The sequence below is a fragment of the Musca autumnalis genome, unplaced genomic scaffold (assembly GCF_047663935.1).
Source record: "Musca autumnalis isolate F117 unplaced genomic scaffold, ASM4766393v1 scaffold_3, whole genome shotgun sequence".
NCBI classification, from domain to species: domain Eukaryota; kingdom Metazoa; phylum Arthropoda; class Insecta; order Diptera; family Muscidae; genus Musca; species Musca autumnalis.
In genome coordinates, this window is record NW_027411866.1 from 61,000,922 (window position 1) to 61,020,186 (window position 19,265).

Consider the following 19,265-nt stretch of genomic DNA (forward strand, 5'->3'; position numbering starts at 1 on the left):
GTTATTTCGAAATATTGTGTAACATTTACAAAAGCTAAATCAAGAATTCTATCATAGCTATTAATTATATTATTTATTTGATGAACATTGAGGTCACAAAAACGATTAACAATCTCAAATGTATCTTGATTTGTATTTGTGTCGGATGTTAGGGGAGTTAATGCTTCAGAATCAGGCTATTTAAGCCACTTAAGAGACGGCATAGTTTGTTGCTAATATATGCTTCTTATAAATATCAAGTTGTGATGATGGAGGTATATAAGAACAAGTGACAAATAACTTATAATTACCTAATTCAATAGATGTGGCAATAAATTCAATATCAGAAAATTTAGGTTCAATTAAGTTAGCGGAATATTTAGAATCAACTGCAATAAGGACTCCTCCGCCTTTTTATTAATACGATCCTTTCTAAACATTTGGTAATTAGAACATAAAATCTCACTACTTAACACGGATGGTTTTAACCACATTTCCGAAAATACAATAACATTATAATCCGAAACTATCAGTAAATAAGCGAGTTAATTTTGTATTGAGAATGAACTAATTAGTTTTCTGATACTGTAGACTGTCTTTGAGGCAAATAAGCTACATTATCTGTTCTTTCCACAAATGCTTTAACAGGCCAAAATTCCTTCGATATTAGTTGCATAAAGATATTTTCATTCACTACAACTTTTAAAGAGGATTTATTTGCTGAAAATGCTGATCTAAGCTTATAGCACTTTATAAAATAATTTCCCTCAATTTTAGATTTAAAAAAATAATTTATATCATCAGCTGTAGTATTTGAGGAAAACATAGCTACAAAGACCGCTTTCAAGGCCGGAGCATTTGATAACGGTCCCTGGACAGCTTGTAGGGATTGCTCAGTTTTGGCAGAAGCAACCTCGGAAGGAACAACTGGTCAAGGGAGTGATATCTCCTGAATCTGTTGAGTAGATTGTGTATTCTTCTGGAGACCAACACCTTCAATACTCATCAGTTCATGATTAGTTGTCAACTTCTCTGAACCCGTTTTACCCCCGGGGCCACCCGTTACGCAACACCAGCATAAGAGTGCACATTAACAGTCTCGGTCTTACCTGAGGCTTTGACCGAGGACGTGTCTTCCGCAACACTCCCCTCAGAAACACTTGCCTTACGACTAGGCACTACTTTAGTTGGTACCTTTTTCGCAGTCCTTTTTCGTTTCTGGCCAGCACTAGCAGGTGATGATACAAATTCGTCCAATTCTTGATATTTTTCAAATAAATTCGAAAAACTTTTAAAAGAGACGACAAAGATGAGAAGTCATTTTAATTGAATTTAACTCCGACCGGAGATCTTTGACAAAATTATAAAACTCTGCAGAGAGTTTCCTGCATTGAGGGCAGCACCAACGAACACCAACATTTTCTCGAATAGTGTCTACTTTTGCATTAATGCGAGCACATTTAACATGCCATTGATTAAGGCAAAGCCGACACGTAACACATAATGCATCATCAGCAACGATATTACTCAATTCATAAGGGCATGCCATTGTATATTTTAATTTATATATGTATGTTCAAATTTCAATTTATAGACTATAATTAAAAATAATTTCTGGGATTCGAATTCCTTCAGATTAGAAAAAAAAAATGAAAGTTGGCAACTCTATTTTGAGATGACAAACAAAAACACACAACGAAATGTTACAATAACAAATCACACCAATAAATTTAGAAGAAGAATGATAACACAACAGGGATCGAGCAATTAGATTAATGTAATGTAACGAAATATAAATGTTATTGAGTAAAAACACACTTGAATTCACTTCACAAGTTAGTATAAATCAATTTGAAATAGTTTTGAAACAATTTTATTACACAAAACACAATTTTAATATTAAAACTATTATTTTTAAATAAAAACACGGAGCACTACAAATTAAGTTGACTATCACAACAAGGTTGCCAATTTATAATTTTCAGAAAATCAGCAAATAATCGTTCCGTTTACATGATTTCTTTCCAGAACGCAGTTTCCACGATTTTATTGTTTCCTTGGGCTGTATTAATAGACAGAAGCCAATTCGAACCATTCCAACTGTTCCTAAATTTTGTGTGTTTCCCACGGGAGTTGCCAATCTTCTACTGGGCGCGTCTTCCCGGGTGGCGGATGGGAAGGGGGTTTCTGAGATATGCGGGGTCGGCAGCGCCCGAGGGAAAATGAAGGTGTTTACTGTCTCCACATATCTCAGAAACCCTGGGGGTTTGTTCTCTTTCAAACCCCCCGTGGACCAAAATTGGATCGGGGTAGTTCCCTTAAATAAATCAACTATGATGGGTAAAAGACGTAAAAGGAGTAAAGTTACGGTGCAGGGAGTTAATAACCCAGTACCGGCGGTAAGCGTTGGTGAGATCACAAGCCACGTACCGTCGAGATCAAGCGATTGTGATCCGGCTGTCTCAGGTGTGGATGCCTTGGCACCTACAGCCGTAACTGCTACAAGTGCAGTATATACAACCCGAAATATTGTTGACGGACCGGTTTTTCAAAAGGATAATGCTTTAGCCAAAACTGGTGTCAGTCAGTCCACGGCTGACAGGACCGAAGTTTTGGGCGGGGACGACCTACATCTCAAAGTTATTGGGGACAGTCTGGAGAGACAGAGTAGGGAACTCCTTGACCAACTGGAGAGACTTGTTCCGACCATACCACCAGAGGACATGCTCAACAATCTCACCCTCACTGACGACGAACTGGACATTACGGTGATCCCAGCTGAGTCAACAAGAAGGTCTGATGACGACATGTCCACTGACGGTGATGTGGTCGAAGAGGTTGTGAACCTTGGTTCGCAACCACAGACAAGTCGCAACCAGTCTGGTCCTGTATCGGCACCAGCCGATACTAAGCTTCGAAGGCAGATTGCCACGGAGTCAATGGATGTTGATGGAGAACCTAGAGATGATCCATCAACAGCCACTGACTCTAAGTCGATGACCATCGAGGGGGAATCAACGGAAGCTCCAACAATTGCCACTGACTCTGAGTCTCCGGCCTGCGTTGGGGAATCCAAGGAAACCTCATCGACGGACACCGACGCAGACGCAATTTCCGCCAAAGAGGCTTCAGATACGAGGCACTACAAGCGTGCAGCTTCGTATCTGCGCAAGTTCGTGGGAAGGGACGCGAGCTCGCATACTAGGAGAGAGATCATGTTCATCAAGAGCAAGCTGAAGTACATGCGGAAATTCGAAAGAATTTATCCAAATGCACCCAGATGCGAGCTCTTGGTGGACAAAAACTTTCTCCCGAACCCTGCTTCAGCTTCAGCCAAAGACTCAGTAGAGACTGCGGCGACAAGCAAAAAGGTGGAGGTGAAGCCTGCTGCTTCTGACAGCAAGGTGGAACCTAAAGCTGTTCCGAAGCCGAACCCGAGCCAGAAGGGACTGGAAAAGGATAAGGGGCATAATCCGACTCCAAATGATTCTCGTAAGAGTAGTCAACTGGAGAAGGTGACTGTCCCAAATCCGGCTCCTACCCCAACTAATGAGGGTAAAGCGGACGAACAGAAGGTGTCTAAGACCTGCGCAAGCCACTCGGGAGTAACGACGGGTGGATCGACTGGGACACCATCGACTTCGGAGAAGACGAACAAGTCCTCGCAGTCAAAGACTGTGAAGCGAGTTCGCTCTTCAGAAGGCCCTCAGCCTTCGCCAAAGAAGACGATGATCTCTCAGACGGTCAACACGGCGAACTCCTATGCTGGTGTCCTTGCTCATAAAGCCAAGGGAAGCAGCACCAGTACTGAGAAGGCGTCCACCTCCTCAGGAAAAGCTGTTGCCAAGGCACGTGAGCGAGGACGTAGGAAACCCTACGCCAAAACGGCCACTGTGGCAAACGATGACGAGCTCCTAGTAGCAATCATCGACCGAGCTGACCCCTTCGGGAAAATCAGCGAAAGTCACTGGTTGCTCTTCGAGACTCGGCTTCGTTTAGCCATTGTGTCCACTGAGGCGAACCAGGGTGACCGTCAGTTTGGTGGCGCCTTCCTTCACAAGGGAGTTAAAGTCATTAAATGTCTCAACAGGAGCTCGCAAGAGTACCTTAAGAAGACAGTTAATGGCTTTGATGAACTTTGGGAGGGGGCAAAAATTGCTGCGGTGTCTATAACGGAGATTCCGTCCAGGAAGGTATTCCCAGCATGGGTTCCCCCACCTACCGTGGATAAGGAACTTTTGCTGAGGATGCTGGAGCTCCAGAACCCCGGTCTCCTTACTAAGGACTGGACTGTAATGAGTCTCACCCCTTGTAAGGAGAATGGAGGGATGGACATTAAGATGGCGGTAGACTCCTCAGGAGAGGAGTACCTTAAGATTCGTGAGGGAAAACTGAACTTCGGTTCAGGATGGGTTCGGTTCCGACTGAGTCCACCTCGCGGAAGTCAGTAGGAGTAGGCAGGCGGCAGGTGCTACGCATTTTGCAGATTAATCTGCATCATTGTAAAGCAGCTGCCGCCGAACTACTCCTGTCCCTCACGAACTCAGAGGTAGACATTGTTCTAGTCCAGGAACCTTATATATATAAAAATAAGGTCTCTGGACTGAACAATGCCAACTTCGAGGTCTTTGCATCGTCCGTAGGGGACAAGGTGAGGACCTGTGTGGTAGGTAGGAAGAACCTCAATCTAATCTTTCTATCTAATTACAGTAATGGAGACATGTGCACGGTGCGACTGGAGAACGGCAGGGAGAAGGCCACTCTCCTGTCCTCAATCTACATGCCGTATGAGGACCCTGATCCACCAAATCAGGGGGTACACAGGCTGCTGAAGGAGAACCTGGGCGTTTGTAACGTTATCCTTGGATGTGACGCCAACGCCCACCATTTTCACTGGGGCAGCAAAGACACAAACACTAGAGGTGAGTCGATTTTCAATTTTATATTATCTTACAATCTAAGAATATGTAATATAGGAAACGATCCCACCTTTAAAATTAGAGGCAGGGAGGAGGTCATTGATCTAACCCTGTCTAATTTAGATGATTCTGTCGTCAGGAACTGGAGGGTATCCAACAAATGCTCCTTTTCGGATCATATGAGGATATACTTTGAAATCTCTTTCGACGGAGTCCGCCAAAATCCTTATAGGAACCCGAGAAGGACGGACTGGGGAAGGTTCACTGATCTGACGAACCATCAACTGACACTTCCCGGAAGGATAGAAACAGTTGCTGAGCTTAACAGTAAGGTGTCCAACCTAACAGAAATCCTTCTTCGCTGCCATAAGGATGCCTGTCCATTAACTTATCCTGGGAAGAAATCCCAACCGGTGTGGTGGAACAAGGATCTTGGCGAACTACGGAAAAACACCAAAAAATTGTACAACAAGGCGCACTCGACGAAACTTGACAGTGACTGGGAATCGTATAAAGCGAGTTTCACCAAATACAAGAGTGAAATCAAGCGCGCCAAAAAGAAGTCATGGGTTTGTTTCTGTGAGTCTGTAGAAGGGGTAAACGACGCTGCCAGATTCCGTAAGATACTCTCGAAGGACCCCAAATCCATCGGTAGTGTCAAAAAACCGGACGGCACGTGGACAGACTCAGGTCGTGAGACTCTAAACCTTCTAGCTGAGACCCACTTCCCTGACTGCACGGATGCCAGTAACCTTCACATTGAATGTGACAACTTCCAAGTCCAAGAGTCAGTGGACGAGAGCCTCATTGATAAGGTTGTAAGCAGAAACAAAATAAAGTGGGCAGTAAGTACATTCAAACCCTATAAGTCACCTGGTCCAGATGGAGTAATTCCTGCGATGCTTCAATTTGCTGCACCGCAGATATACCAAATTCTGGAGGAGATCTTTAGGGCCTGTTTGTTTCTTTCCTGCGTACCAGATCTGTGGAAAGAGGTAAAGGTAACTTACATCCCCAAAGCGGGGAAAGCCAGTCACTCTGCACCGAAAGACTACAGACCTATTAGTCTATCCTCCTTTCTCCTCAAGACACTCGAACGACTGATCGATCTGGAGATTAGGAGCTTTGTAGACACTGCCTCGCTGAGCGACTCGCAGCATGCCTACATGAAAGGTAAATCTGTCGAAACTGCTCTTCATGAGGTCGTGGGTTTCATTGAGAGAAATATGGAGAACTCAAACTTTACCTTGGCGGCTTTCCTAGATATAGAAGGAGCCTTTAAGAACGTAAAACTTGAATCCATTCATCTCTCGCTTAGATCGGTCAACACCCCGGAAACCCTGATCTGCTGGATAAAGAGAATGCTGGAGAGCAGGATCATAAATTCCAGTATCGGGGAGTTGACAACAAGGAAGACAGTAACACGAGGTACTCCCCAGGGAGGTGTACTCTCACCGCTGCTGTGGCTACTTGTGATAAACAATATTTTGGCGGAATTCGACAATCAGGGCATCAAGGTTGTCGCATACGCGGATGATGTAGTTTTACTAATAACTGGCAAATTCTTGTCCACTATTTCGGAGCTTATGCAAGGAGCCTTATCAAAGCTGTCTCGTTGGGCCACCACAAATGGCCTTGGTGTAAATCCAACGAAAACAGAACTGGTATTGTTCACCAGAAAGCGTAAGCTTGGCGACTTCATACCACCAACATTGGATGGAGTGCAGTTGCATCTATCTCCTGAGGCCAAATACCTAGGTACAATCCTGGATTCTCAACTGAGATGGAAAAGGAACGTCGAGGAACGGACGAAGAGAGGTATGATCGCACTCTATTCATGTAAGAATTCGATTGGGAAAAGTTGGGGTCTAAATCCAGCTATTATACACTGGTTGTATAATACTGTGGTGAGACCCATCCTATCCTACGGATGTCTTGTCTGGTGGCATGCACTTCGACACAAGTCGAACTCGGGCAGCATAGACAAGGTGCAAAGGGCAGCCTCGATCCTGATAACTGGAGCTTTTAGAAGTACACCACAAGCAGCTCTGAACGCGATGCTAAACCTCTTGCCCACGAGAATTAGCATCAAAGGTCAAGCAGCACGTAGTGCTCTAAGGCTACATAAATTGAATCGTTGGCGTGACAGCACCTATGGTCATGCATGCATTCTTCGAGAGCTAGGGCCAAACCTTGGCTTAAATCAACAGGGGAAGTTCAGCGACTACTTATCACCAATCCATAGATTTGATGATTTTGAGGTCGTTATCCCTAGTAGAGATGACTGGATCCGTGGTAACCCTCCTCTGGACGGTCTGGCTTTCTATACAGACGGTTCCAAGATGGAAGAAGGTACCGGAGCTGGCGTCTACTGCGAAAAGCTTTGCCTCGAGTACTCCTATAGGTTGAACAGCGACTGTAGCGTTTTCCAAGCAGAAATCTTCGCGATCAAAATGGCCGCAGAGTTGATAAAAAGTCTGGATGCTGAAATCTTTGAACCGGTGACTATCTTCGTTGATAGTCAGCCGGCTCTTAAAGCCATCAAATCCCCCAATATCAAGTCTGAGGCCGTTTTTGAGTGTAGAACTGCTTTGGCGAACCTAACTAACGCTGTCCGACTCTGCTGGGTACCGGGTCACTGTGACATTGTGGGAAACGAGAAGGCAGATGAATTGGCAAGACACGGATCTCAATCAACAAGTCAAGCTATCACTGTTTCTATTAAACCACCCATATGTCACGTTTTTCGGAAGGTGGAGACGTTCTTTGAAGAACAGGCCAAGGAACTATGGCATAATGAACCAAGGTGCAACGTGTCAAGGGCCATTTGGCCGAATCTTTCAACAAAAAGAACAACTTCGCTTTTAAGTCTGAGTAAATCAGAAATCAGGGTATTGACGGGAGTCATTACCGGCCATTGCAACATCCGAGCTTTTATCGGCAAATGGCAGGATGATGGCGTGGACTATTGCAGGCTCTGTGAAGATGAGGAGGAAACGGAGACGATCGAGCATATTCTATGTCGTTGCCCGATGTTAACTCGAAAGCGGTATAGACTAACAGGAGTACGCTTTCCTCCAAGCTTAACCTTCTACTCAAACATGGAACCAACAATCATAAACAACATCATAAAAAAATCTGAAGTGGCTGGGACGGCGCGACCCATAAGCGTAACTACTTCTCTGACAGTTTTTTTTTTCCACCATCGCCAAAAAACCACCCTCTCTGTCTTTATTACATCTTCATTATTTTTTATAATTAATTCATTTATTATTATTCTCCAAACCACACCCCCCTTTTTTCTTTATTCTTCTCTCTTTTCTCTTCTCTTTTCAGGTAATTCTGAACCTCCGTTTTTCTTTATGGATGATCACAATGGACCGAAAGGTCTCCGAGTGGCGTAGTCAATATACATATATATTGACTACACATCCCCAAACCTAACCTAACCTAACCTAAATTTTGTGTGTCTTTATTGTTCTTATCCAAAATACTTTTTATTTCAATAATTCTGTTTAAGTCCTTTGTTTTCAAATGATTATATAAACATTTTTCGCCTACCCTATTTCCAAAGAAATAATTAATTTGAATAATATTACGGAAATTTATATAAGACATACAAGGTCGGCAGTCACATGTGTCAACAAACACTCTAACTAGGCGTTTACACAAGACAGACTGTCTGCAAATACAACTCTGATTTACTAATACATACAAACATTTGACTAGTTGCCTCGGCACTGTCTGGTAATTTTCGTAGACAGTAAACATGGACATTTTTGAATAAATGATAACAAAACTATTTCAAATAACAAAAAAGACAACAGGACTGGGATGAAGGAAAACAAAAATAAAATATGTGAACGGAAAACAAAATAAATCTACGATTTTCATTCATAATGTTACAACTGTTTTTGCAGTTGTCTGGACGCCTACGTCACACAGGCAAGTTTTGGGTTTTTGACAATCAATACAAGAACTCAACTGTCCTGTTATGTGTAAACGCAGGGTAACCATTACCAACCTAAATTAATAACATTCGGGTAATAGTCCTTAAATTTAAGTTTTAAGATAATACTGGGTGTAACATATAATTATTTCTAGGGCTGTATTTAATATTTTATTTCAAAAAGAAAATTAATTGTTTTCGCGCTATATCAAATATTTTTGGTACATACATTAAGAAAAAAATGTGGGATTTTGTTGGTGTTTAGGCGTAAGATAAGGCCGGGTTTTTTGAATATGAAAAGTAGTAAATGGTACTAAGTTGGGCACAAATTGGATTTGAGCGAACGGATAGAGCTGGAATCCAGAAATTCGGAACTAAAAATACTGTTGGTACAATAGGATTGAAGAAGTTTTGGAAATTCGTACTTATGGGTATGAAAAGTACTAAATTGTACTATGGTTGCCACAATTTGGATTTGAGCGAACGGATAAGGCTGGAATCATGGCACAATAATACAGGTACAACGGGAAAAACAGCTGATTATCACACTAGTTGTCAAAATGCATTATTGCGAATAAAATCTCATACAGAAGGTAAACAAGCAATTCGCAGGAATGCGTTATTGTGAACAATTTTGGCGTTTGGTATGACTTGATGTAACACCTTCTTATTTCACCATGGCTGGAATTAAGACTTTTGGAGTGTATGATTGAGGCAGGTTTGGAAATTCTTGCTTATGGACCCGGAAACTACCAAATGGTACTAAATTTGGTACAGTTTGGATTTGGGTGAACGGATAGCGCTGGAACCCTGAAATTTAGATTTAGATTAACGCCCATACCTAATATTAAACGCGACGTACTACAATAATTCACCACCCTACCACAAAAGCGATCTTGGGGCTTCCGCATTACCCAAATACGTTATTACCGAAATCCCGTTTAAAACACAAAACCGGGATTAAAACATATTAAACCTTTTCTTATTCGTGGACACAAATAATTTTCCTTTACAATATCGTCGGTGTCATGCTTAAGTGTTCCATACGCCATTTTCACGTTTCGAGATAATCGCGTTTTAATGTTTGCGTCACAACTGCGTGGAGACGACTTAAGAAAATTTTTATATTTTTGACTTGAATTATTAATAATATTATATAGAAAATATTTGCAAAACTTTAGAGGAACATCTGTGGGAACATAAAAGTTATAGAAGATTTTTTAAAAATAGCATTTTAATTTAATTTAATTTAATTTAATTTAATTTTAAAAAATTAATTTTATACCTGGAAAAAACTTATGCTTCCTCGTCGAAAGGTGTATATCTCGGAAACTAGAGCAGATAGGAAAATTCCGACCAAAAATTCTGAAAGAGCATACGCAAAAACCCTAGAAACCACCTATATCTCTTAACACTTAAGCATGACACCGACGATATATTGATTTTCATGATTTGTTTGGCTCTTGTTTCCAAAATACAAAACACACACATCCATATATGCAAAACATATTATACGTCCTGTCAGAGTTGAATTTTTTCAACTTAGAATAAAATAAGCTCGAAGTATTTCATAAGAATACATGTGTTCTACTTTTTTCACGACAAACGCATTGGGAATACCGACGTATTTAGGCATGCTCCTAAGATTACTGTCTATGTGTAGGATTGAAGTAGTTTTGAAAGTTCGTACTTATGGGTATGGAAGGTACCATGGTGCAAGAAAGAAGGTGATACAATAATGCCAACTGATGTCTTCATTTGCTGTCAAAACATATTTTTAATCAAAAATAAATAACAATTATTTCACTTATATCAATAATTTGTGTTTACAACATCTTTATTTAAGCTTAGCGAAGGATATATTACCGTTTTCTTCTACATTTTGGGGATATTTCGCGCAAAACATTTTGACAGCAAATGAAGACGACGGCCTGAATTCGCCTTTTGGATCACCTTGTTAAATTAGCCTTGGGAAGGTACTAAATTTGGTACACACGGTGCTCTTCAACCAACTTTAAATGAAAGGAGCTTAAACCTGGGAAGTTTTTGCGGATTCGGAAACTACAATGTTCCTAGATGAGAAAAATAAAAAAAAATTTGCCGGAGCGTTTTTAAATAAATTGCGGTCAAAGTTCACATTTTTGGGGTATTTAGGTTTTCACGATTTTGCTTGGAAGTCGTATGGTAATGGTATTAGGGAAAATATTGTAGCTGTGTAAATTCTCTAAAAGATTGACCTTTATGATATTTTCGTAGGTTTTACAATTTTTGAGATATATACATATAATAGGACAGGGAGACTTCTCTCATATCAATGAGTGCACTCCGATTCATATTAACTCAATGATATGGGACCTACAGTTTATCGCCGAGTCCGAACGGCGTGTCTTAAGACACCACTTGTAGAGAAGTTTTACATGGCTGAAATACTCAGGAAATGTTGCCAACATTACTGAGGGGTATTTTGCCACCGTTGAAAATTGTTTGATGTTGCTTGGCCGGGGAATCGAACCCACGACCTTCAGCGTGCAAGGCGGGTGTGCATACCATTGCACCACGGTGGCACCCAAATTCCTGCATCTACCATATATAAATGTGGAAAAATTCACCGACTATATCGTCTCCTTATAAAACAATGCCATGTACGGTGCGCCTTAACTAACTTTAAATAAAAACCGCATACAATACAATAAAACAGCAATATTCATAGATGAAAAAATCGTGAAAACCTAAAAAACCCTAAACATGTGTACTTTGATCGCGATTTATTTAAAAAGCGCTCCGGCGATTTTTTTGTTTTTTGATTTTTCTACTAAACTTGTTCTTGGGTTTATTTTGTACAATAATACAATAATAAGCTGTTGATGTCTACGGCTTATGGTTTGAAAATCGAACTAAAGTGATATGGACAGTACTTAAATAAATATAAATAATAATTAAAATGTGTATTAGTACAACTACATTTTCAGTGTTCACCATTTCCATATTAAATATTGTTTATTATAGCCTACTCCACAATGTGAGAAGGGTATTATAAGTTTGTTTTGCTAAAAAATCATTATAACACCGCGAAATATTCGTAGACCACCAATGTGGTATACCAATCTTCATATCTCGACGAGATAAAGCGATATAGCGATGTGTGTCCGTACGTCCATGTGTCCGTCTGTCCATTATAAATTGTAATCTAACTCCAGGCCGCAATTATGGACCGATCGTCACGAAATTTGGTAGGGAGGTCTGTTTCACATCAGAATAGATCGCTATTTTTATTGGTGATGATCGTAAAATATCGTGAAATGGACCAAAAACAAAAGTTTTATCCGAATTTATATCTGCTCTGTAGGTCGCAATCATAGTCCGATCACCGCGACATTTTAAATAAGGCGGGAGCTTATGGCAGAAAAGAAGCTTGTAGTTTTACATGATGATCAGATAGTTTTTAGCGGATGAAGTGGATCGAAACTTTTGTGTGAAAATTGAAACATGTTTTAATATATATCTTATATCTTTATTCCTGGTAGCCACCTTCCGCCCACGTGAGTTATTTTTGAAAGACGACCTCTCGAACTTATCATAGATGCAAAGTGTGTTGATGTACGTGCTCAGATAACAGAGTTAGAAATTCCACAGTATTTGTGGGTAAAATATCCAAATTCAATTTTTCGTCTATATTTTATTTCTAGGAGACATATTTCGGCAATCTACGAAACTAAACTTGAAAACCAATATGAATAGAGCGGTTAAATAACTGAACTACTGCTTAACATAGACGAGTTTTTTATTGTTGTGAATTTCCTGCATAGAACTACGCTTACATTCCATGTTACAAAATTTCGAAATCATCATAGAAAAGTTTTCAAATCATGAAAAAAGCATTCCCAGGTTTTCAAAATTGTTAAAAATTACAATGCTGTACGGGGTCTTGAAGTTTTTGTGTTACCTTTGGTAAAAAGTAATGTAATAATACCTCGAAATATTCTCGAAAAATCACCGAAAACTATTTCTAAAATTCTTTTAATATTCAACACTTAGGTCAACGAGATTATCGAAATAATGATTTTGTACCCAAAGTATGTTTGGACGAAATCCATTTCAGACAAGTTGGAGTCGATTTACCCTTGTCCGTCCGTCTGTCTGGGTGGCTCTTGAAGAAAAAAAACCTATTTGGTTAAAATTTTAGGTCTCGTAAATTTTGTCCCAGCTTAGTTTTAGTTCGAAGATGGACCATATCGGTCTACCCCTTCCGTTAATTACCCTTACAAAAGTTCAAAATTTTTCGCACAATAATTCCAGAAGGGACTAACCGAATTGTTCCAAACTAGGGATGTGGAAATAGTACTTCCATGCATATATAAGGTGCGAATATGGGCTATATCAACCCACTCCTCTGGGAAAAGTATAGTTTAACAGCGGTTTTTGAACCGTTTTGAATTTGTTTGGAACATGGTTGGATTACGTCCGAATATGGACTACATCGAAAAACACCTTCCACGCAAATTTTGGAAAGAGTGTCGTTTAATGACTCGTCTCGGATTGTCTCAATTTTTTTTTGTCTTCATGGCCCTTTTTATAACGGTACAATTTTTTGGGGTTCAAAGAGAGAAGAATGGACTTCTTGGGAAATTGTTTCAAAATTTAAAAAAACCGTCGGCACAGCTGTCTGGTACTTTCTTACTTGTTTTAGTAATATGTAGTGTTTAATTTCAAACTTGGTTTAAGTAATTTAAATGATTTTATATTTCATATGGGTTTTGCACCCCTGCGTTAGATTTTGTCCCCTACCTTTGTATACAACTTTGTGTATCTCGTACACAAATACAAGGATAGTAACAAGATCTAACGAGTAACTTTTTTCTAAGCTCCGCTTTGTTACATCCTAGCTTTTCTAAAATCACTCGCTCATTGGATATCGTCCTATAAGCACATACCCTTACACTCTGTAAAAAAGGTAAATAAGTGATTGTTCCACGAACAATCCATAATAAAACATAACTCAATATTGTTTGAGAAAAAATTCTAATCCTTTGTGTTTTTATTTATTTTCTTTTAATTTCATTGCTACGCAAACATTGGTCCTTCGAGCCGGATTGTTTTCAACGAAAACTACTAACGCTCTCCTTTTTCTCCTTTACAAGGCAATTCGACTACGTCGAGAACAACAACAACCTACACGATCCACGATCATCCCCACATATAATTTCATTTATTTCACCCAAATAATATAATATCAACAACACAGGTATGTACATTGCCTAATTTATTTTTACAAATAAAAGTGTTGTACAGTGATTACCGTGTTGTGATAAATAATTAAAAAAGCCGTCGGTCGTTTTACAAACGCGCATAAGTGTCCGTCCATTTGCCGTCGGTAAAATTCATTAAAAAATATCAACAAAACTAAGTGTCAAATCGTCCACTACTTCCTCACAGAAGAAACAACAACAATCACAGTGATTCTCCTTAATTTTTATTTATTTCCACATTCAGTTTTATCAGTGTTTTAGCACATTTCATTTACATTAAATATAAATTCATTGTTATTGTGGTGTTTTTCTTTTATTGTGCTTCTTTTTGTTCGCCAAAACACCAAAATCATCACAACAATAACAATTCCAATATAAAAGAATAAATGTCATTCATTTGTCATTACTGCTGATTGTTTCCACCTTTAATTAATACGGGTGGCAGATTTGGCACTTATATATCATTTACACCCAATCAATTGTATTAGGGGTATCCAAGTGTAACTAATAATACATTTCAATTTTTTAAAAATATTTTAGTGCCGTTTTCGGGTATTTCTTGAGTTGAATCTTTCGGATATCAACTAAAAATAAATTTTATTCGTGTTTTCGACACCGTGCACCCTATATTCGGTCATATTTCTAAAATTATTATTATTTTTATATATTATATTACATACACTTTTATTTCAAATCTTTTATTTAAATATTTTGAATTAAATTGATTTATTTGAATAATTTGTTGTTGTTCGCTAGCGATTACTAACGTGCATTTTTACAGTCCGTGCACCCTACAGTCGGTAATTGCGAAATTTTTTGCGAATTTTCGATTTTATTTAATATTTTTGGAAATTTATTTTCGGCAAGTGCTATCTTCGATACATTGCCATAGTTTACGTGTATTATACGATACACTGTAAGCATTTTGTGGAAATTTGAATACACTGAAAGAAATTTAGAGTGAGTTTTGAATTTTTTCTTAAAATTTGAAGAATTTTTGGTGGTTTAATCACGTTAAACCTCAAATATATTGCTGTATCCACGATACATTATTGAAATAGTCTACGACTACTTATAAATTCAGTGTATTCTAACCAATAAAATTATTTTATTTTAAAGCATCACGTGTTTTAAAATTATTTTGGCTAATAGTTTGGTGAAAATTTAACATTTTTATTGGATTTTCGCATACAGTTTTTGACATCACGTGTCACTATCTTCAAATTTCTTGCATCTCGTGCAAAATAATAAATTTCCAAAATACTTTGGTGCATTTTCGTGCAGTTTTACAGAGTTTTTTCTATTACAAGAATTGTTTTTCGAACAATTACCTTGGAAATTCCTGGTGCAAGTGCTTCATTTTTAATATAAAAAACATCATTATAATAAAAATAAACATCGTTTTCAACGAAACTTTACTTTGATTTTCTAATTAAAATTTTTCTGAATTACGTTCAGTTTTTGATTTAAAATGTCTGTCACTCGACTAGATTTATTTATCAGAGCTACTGACGCTTTGGTTAAATTTGACGCTAGCTTCAGTGCCCAACGGGACGAGGAGCTCGATATTTACATATTAGAGTTACAAGAAGCTGAGGTCAAGAGATTATGGGACAAGGTAAAAACTACGTTTGACGATTGTCTCAATTTCTTTAAAGAAAATGAAAGTTCTTGTAACGACGTTACTGCTGTTGATGGCAAATATGAGGTTGCATTTAGATCTTATCTAAATGCTCTCGCCTCTATTAATAGGAAGTTAGATCGACTTCGGGCTCCGCCCAAGTCCTCAGTAGCAACATCTTCCCCTCACGCTAGTGTAGGCAATAGATCACATCGTTCCGACTGTGCAACTTCAATGTTGGATGTCACGCATCATTCTCACCATTCCTCCAATACATCATTCACATCCTGTGGTGATGAACATATTGGACATAGGTTAAATTTACCACCCTGCGACATTGAAGTATTTAACGGTGACTTCCTTTCTTGGCCAACATTTAGAGACCTATTTTCGGCTGTGTATATTAATAACACTGGCATTAGTGACATTGAACGTCTATGCCATTTAAATAAAAAAACCAGTGGCGACGCCCATGAAATTGTGGCAAAGTTTTCACTAACCCACAAAAACTTTGGTCCTGCGTGGAAAGCTCTTAAACAGACTTACGACAATCCACGTATTTTGGTGAACCACCAACTTAAACTTTTATTTGACCTACCAGTTTTAGAAAGTGAGACTAGTTCAGGGTTAAAGAAATTACAGAGGGGTATCAATGGATGTATTTCTGCCATGTCCAATTATGACGTCTCAACTGAAGACTGGGACCCTATCCTAGTGTTCATATGTCTTCAGAGACTTCCTAAAAATAGTGTCACACTTTGGGAACAAAGTGTTAAAGACAAATCTGCTTTGTCTTCCTGGGACGATTTGGACTCGTTTCTTACAGAACGAATTCAAACTCTTACCTGTCTACGTGACATTAGGGGTATAGATACTGGCAAACCATCCACCAGTAAAAAAGTTCGTTCGCATTTCACGAATGCTGGCACGAACCGATCCCCCACATTTTCGCCTCGGAATTCCCCCCTTCTTCGAGGTCCTCTCGTGCCTCTTCAAATAAAACATGTGTTCTTTGTCCACGACAAACGCATCACATCAGAGCATGCCAAAAGTTTCTGAAACTTTCAGTTCCTGAAAGAATAAATACAATTAGGCGACATAACTCTTGCTTTAACTGTCTGTCCTCTAAACATGTAGTTAATCACTGCAGTAGTCCCTACACTTGCAGTAAATGTAATAAAAGACATCACACTTTATTACACAGGGACAATACAACTGCTGGAACGTCTTCGACAGCAACTTCCAACAATAGGAGTGTATCTTCTTTTGATCAACCCTCTACCTCTACAGGTATTAGATCAGATTCTTCGTCTTCTGCTAATAGACAGGTATTCCATACTGCACAAAGCAGGAATGTCTTATTAGGCACGGCAATGGTGAACATCGTTCATCATGGTACCACGTACCCTGCCAGGGCACTTATTGACCCCGCTTCAGAAGCATCTTTTATTACAGAGCGTTTACAACGCCTTATAGGTATCACAGCTACTACAACGTTAGCTTCCATTTCTGGGATTAATCAGACAGTTTCGACCACGTCGCGCAAGTTATGTTCGGTCAGCATTACTTCTCCATTGGATGCATCGCGTTCAATAAATACTACGGCCCTAATTTTGCCATCCATTTCGGGCAATCTGCCCTCTTTTACCATCAATGCTGACATTGTTTCTCAATTGCCAAATATTCGTTTGGCAGATCCCAATTTATTCAAGTGTCGACCTGTTGATCTTTTGCTGGGAGCAGATCTTTATCCAAAGATCCTACAACAGGGTACTCACATCAATATCTTAGGGTCGCTAATAGCACAAAATACGGTCTTTGGTTGGATCATTACTGGTCCTATTCCCTCTCCAAATATTCCGGTATTTTCAACAAAGGTTAGCTTTTCAGAAGAGGAAAATCTTGACAAGACTCTTCTTCGCTTTTGGGAACTTGAGGAAATTCCCAAACGTAAAATTCTATCCCCCTCTGACCAATTATGCGAAGACTATTATAAGCGTACCACACGTCGGGATTCAAATGGTAGGTACGTTGTTAGCCTTCCCCTCAAGACTGAGATAGTTGGACAGGTGGAGTTAGGCTTCTCCCGAGCAAATTGTTTACGACAATTTCTTCGAAATGAGGCATCCCTCCTTCGAAAGCCACAAGTAAAGGTAGTCTATGATCAAGTTGTTAATGAGTACTTAGCATTGGATCATATGAGGCCTGTTGGCGCCGCTTCAACAAACTCTTCGGTTTGTTACTTGCCACATCATCCCGTGATAAATCCCGACAAACAGACTACCAAACTTCGAGTGGTTTTCAACGCCTCGAACAAAACATCCAACGGGAAAAGTCTTAACGACATTTTACATGTGGGACCTACTCTGCAATTGGATTTAGTTTTGCTGATTCTGAGGTGGAGACTATTTAAATTCGTTTTTAATTGCGACATCACCCAGATGTATCGCCAAATACGTGTCGATCCGGCACATACTCCACTTCAACGAATAGTTTTCCGGGATTCTCCACAAAAACCTGTTCAGGATTTTGAATTGCAGACGGTGACATTTGGTGTGAATTGCGCCCCCTACTTAGCTATACGGACGCTTTTACAATTAGCGGACGATACTAACGATGGATATCCTCTCGCTGCACACATACTTCGTAAGTGCATGTACGTCGACGACGTACTAACAGGATATCATGACATAAGTACAGCCCTAGATTCTAGAGACCAATTAATAGCAGCTCTTTCCTCTGCAAAATTTGAATTGAGGAAGTGGACAGCAAATGACCGTGCTATTTTGCAAAATCTTCCCACGGAAGATTTAATCGATGCTAAGGTTCTCTCCTTTATTGAAGCTAGCAGTTCCAAACCTCTGGGAATACGTTGGAATGCTCTGCTTGACTTGTTTTATTTCAGTGTGAGTGCTTTACCCACAAAAGATCACTACACGAAACGAGAAACATTGTCAACTATTGCTAAATTATTTGATCCTTTAGGTTGGTTAGGCCCAATTATAGTTACTGCCAAAATAGTTATGCAGAAGATCTGGACAGATAAAATCGGATGGGATGATGCACTTCTGTCTACGACAGAACGTGACTGGCAAGATTTCGTGGACTGTTACCAGGATGTGAATTCCATTCATATTCCTCGGTGGGTTCATTATACGCCAGATTGTTCCGCCGAACTTCATGTCTTTTCTGACGCCTCAGAAAAGGCATACGCGGGGGTGATATATATTCGGATAGTAACTCCGAATAAAACCATTTATACTCACCTCCTGACCTGCAAAACTAAGGTAGCCCCCCTAAAGTCAGTTTCTTTACCACGGTTGGAGCTTTGCGGAGCCGTTCTGGCTTCCGAATTATTAAAAAATATTCAGAATGAAATTGACATTTCATTCCAAAAAATATATTGCTGGACCGATTCTACGATCGTCCTTTCATGGCTAAACAAAACTCCATCTACATGGACTACGTTTGTTGCCAACCGTGTTAGTAAGATTCAGGAGATTACAGACAGAGGTAGTTGGCATCACGTGCGCTCTGAAGATAACCCCGCT

The 19,265-nt window shown here is 39.6% G+C and overlaps 1 protein-coding gene across 2 annotated transcripts in view; it reads left to right on the forward strand.

Moving 5' to 3' along the window:
- Positions 1-3,880: 3,880 nt before the first annotated feature.
- LOC141399830 (uncharacterized) overlaps positions 3,881-19,265 on the forward strand; it is a 165,830-nt gene continuing 150,445 nt past the window's right edge. The window contains exons 1-2 of one of the 2 annotated variants that reach the window (XM_073979160.1): positions 3,881-4,901; positions 8,235-8,348. In XM_073979160.1, coding sequence (XP_073835261.1) covers positions 4,388-4,901; positions 8,235-8,302 — 582 coding nt within the window. In that variant the 5' untranslated portion in view covers positions 3,881-4,387 and the 3' untranslated portion in view covers positions 8,303-8,348. Of the gene's footprint in view, positions 4,902-8,234; positions 8,349-19,265 lie in introns of those variants that run through there. The other variant, XR_012411974.1, reaches the window with a different exon arrangement.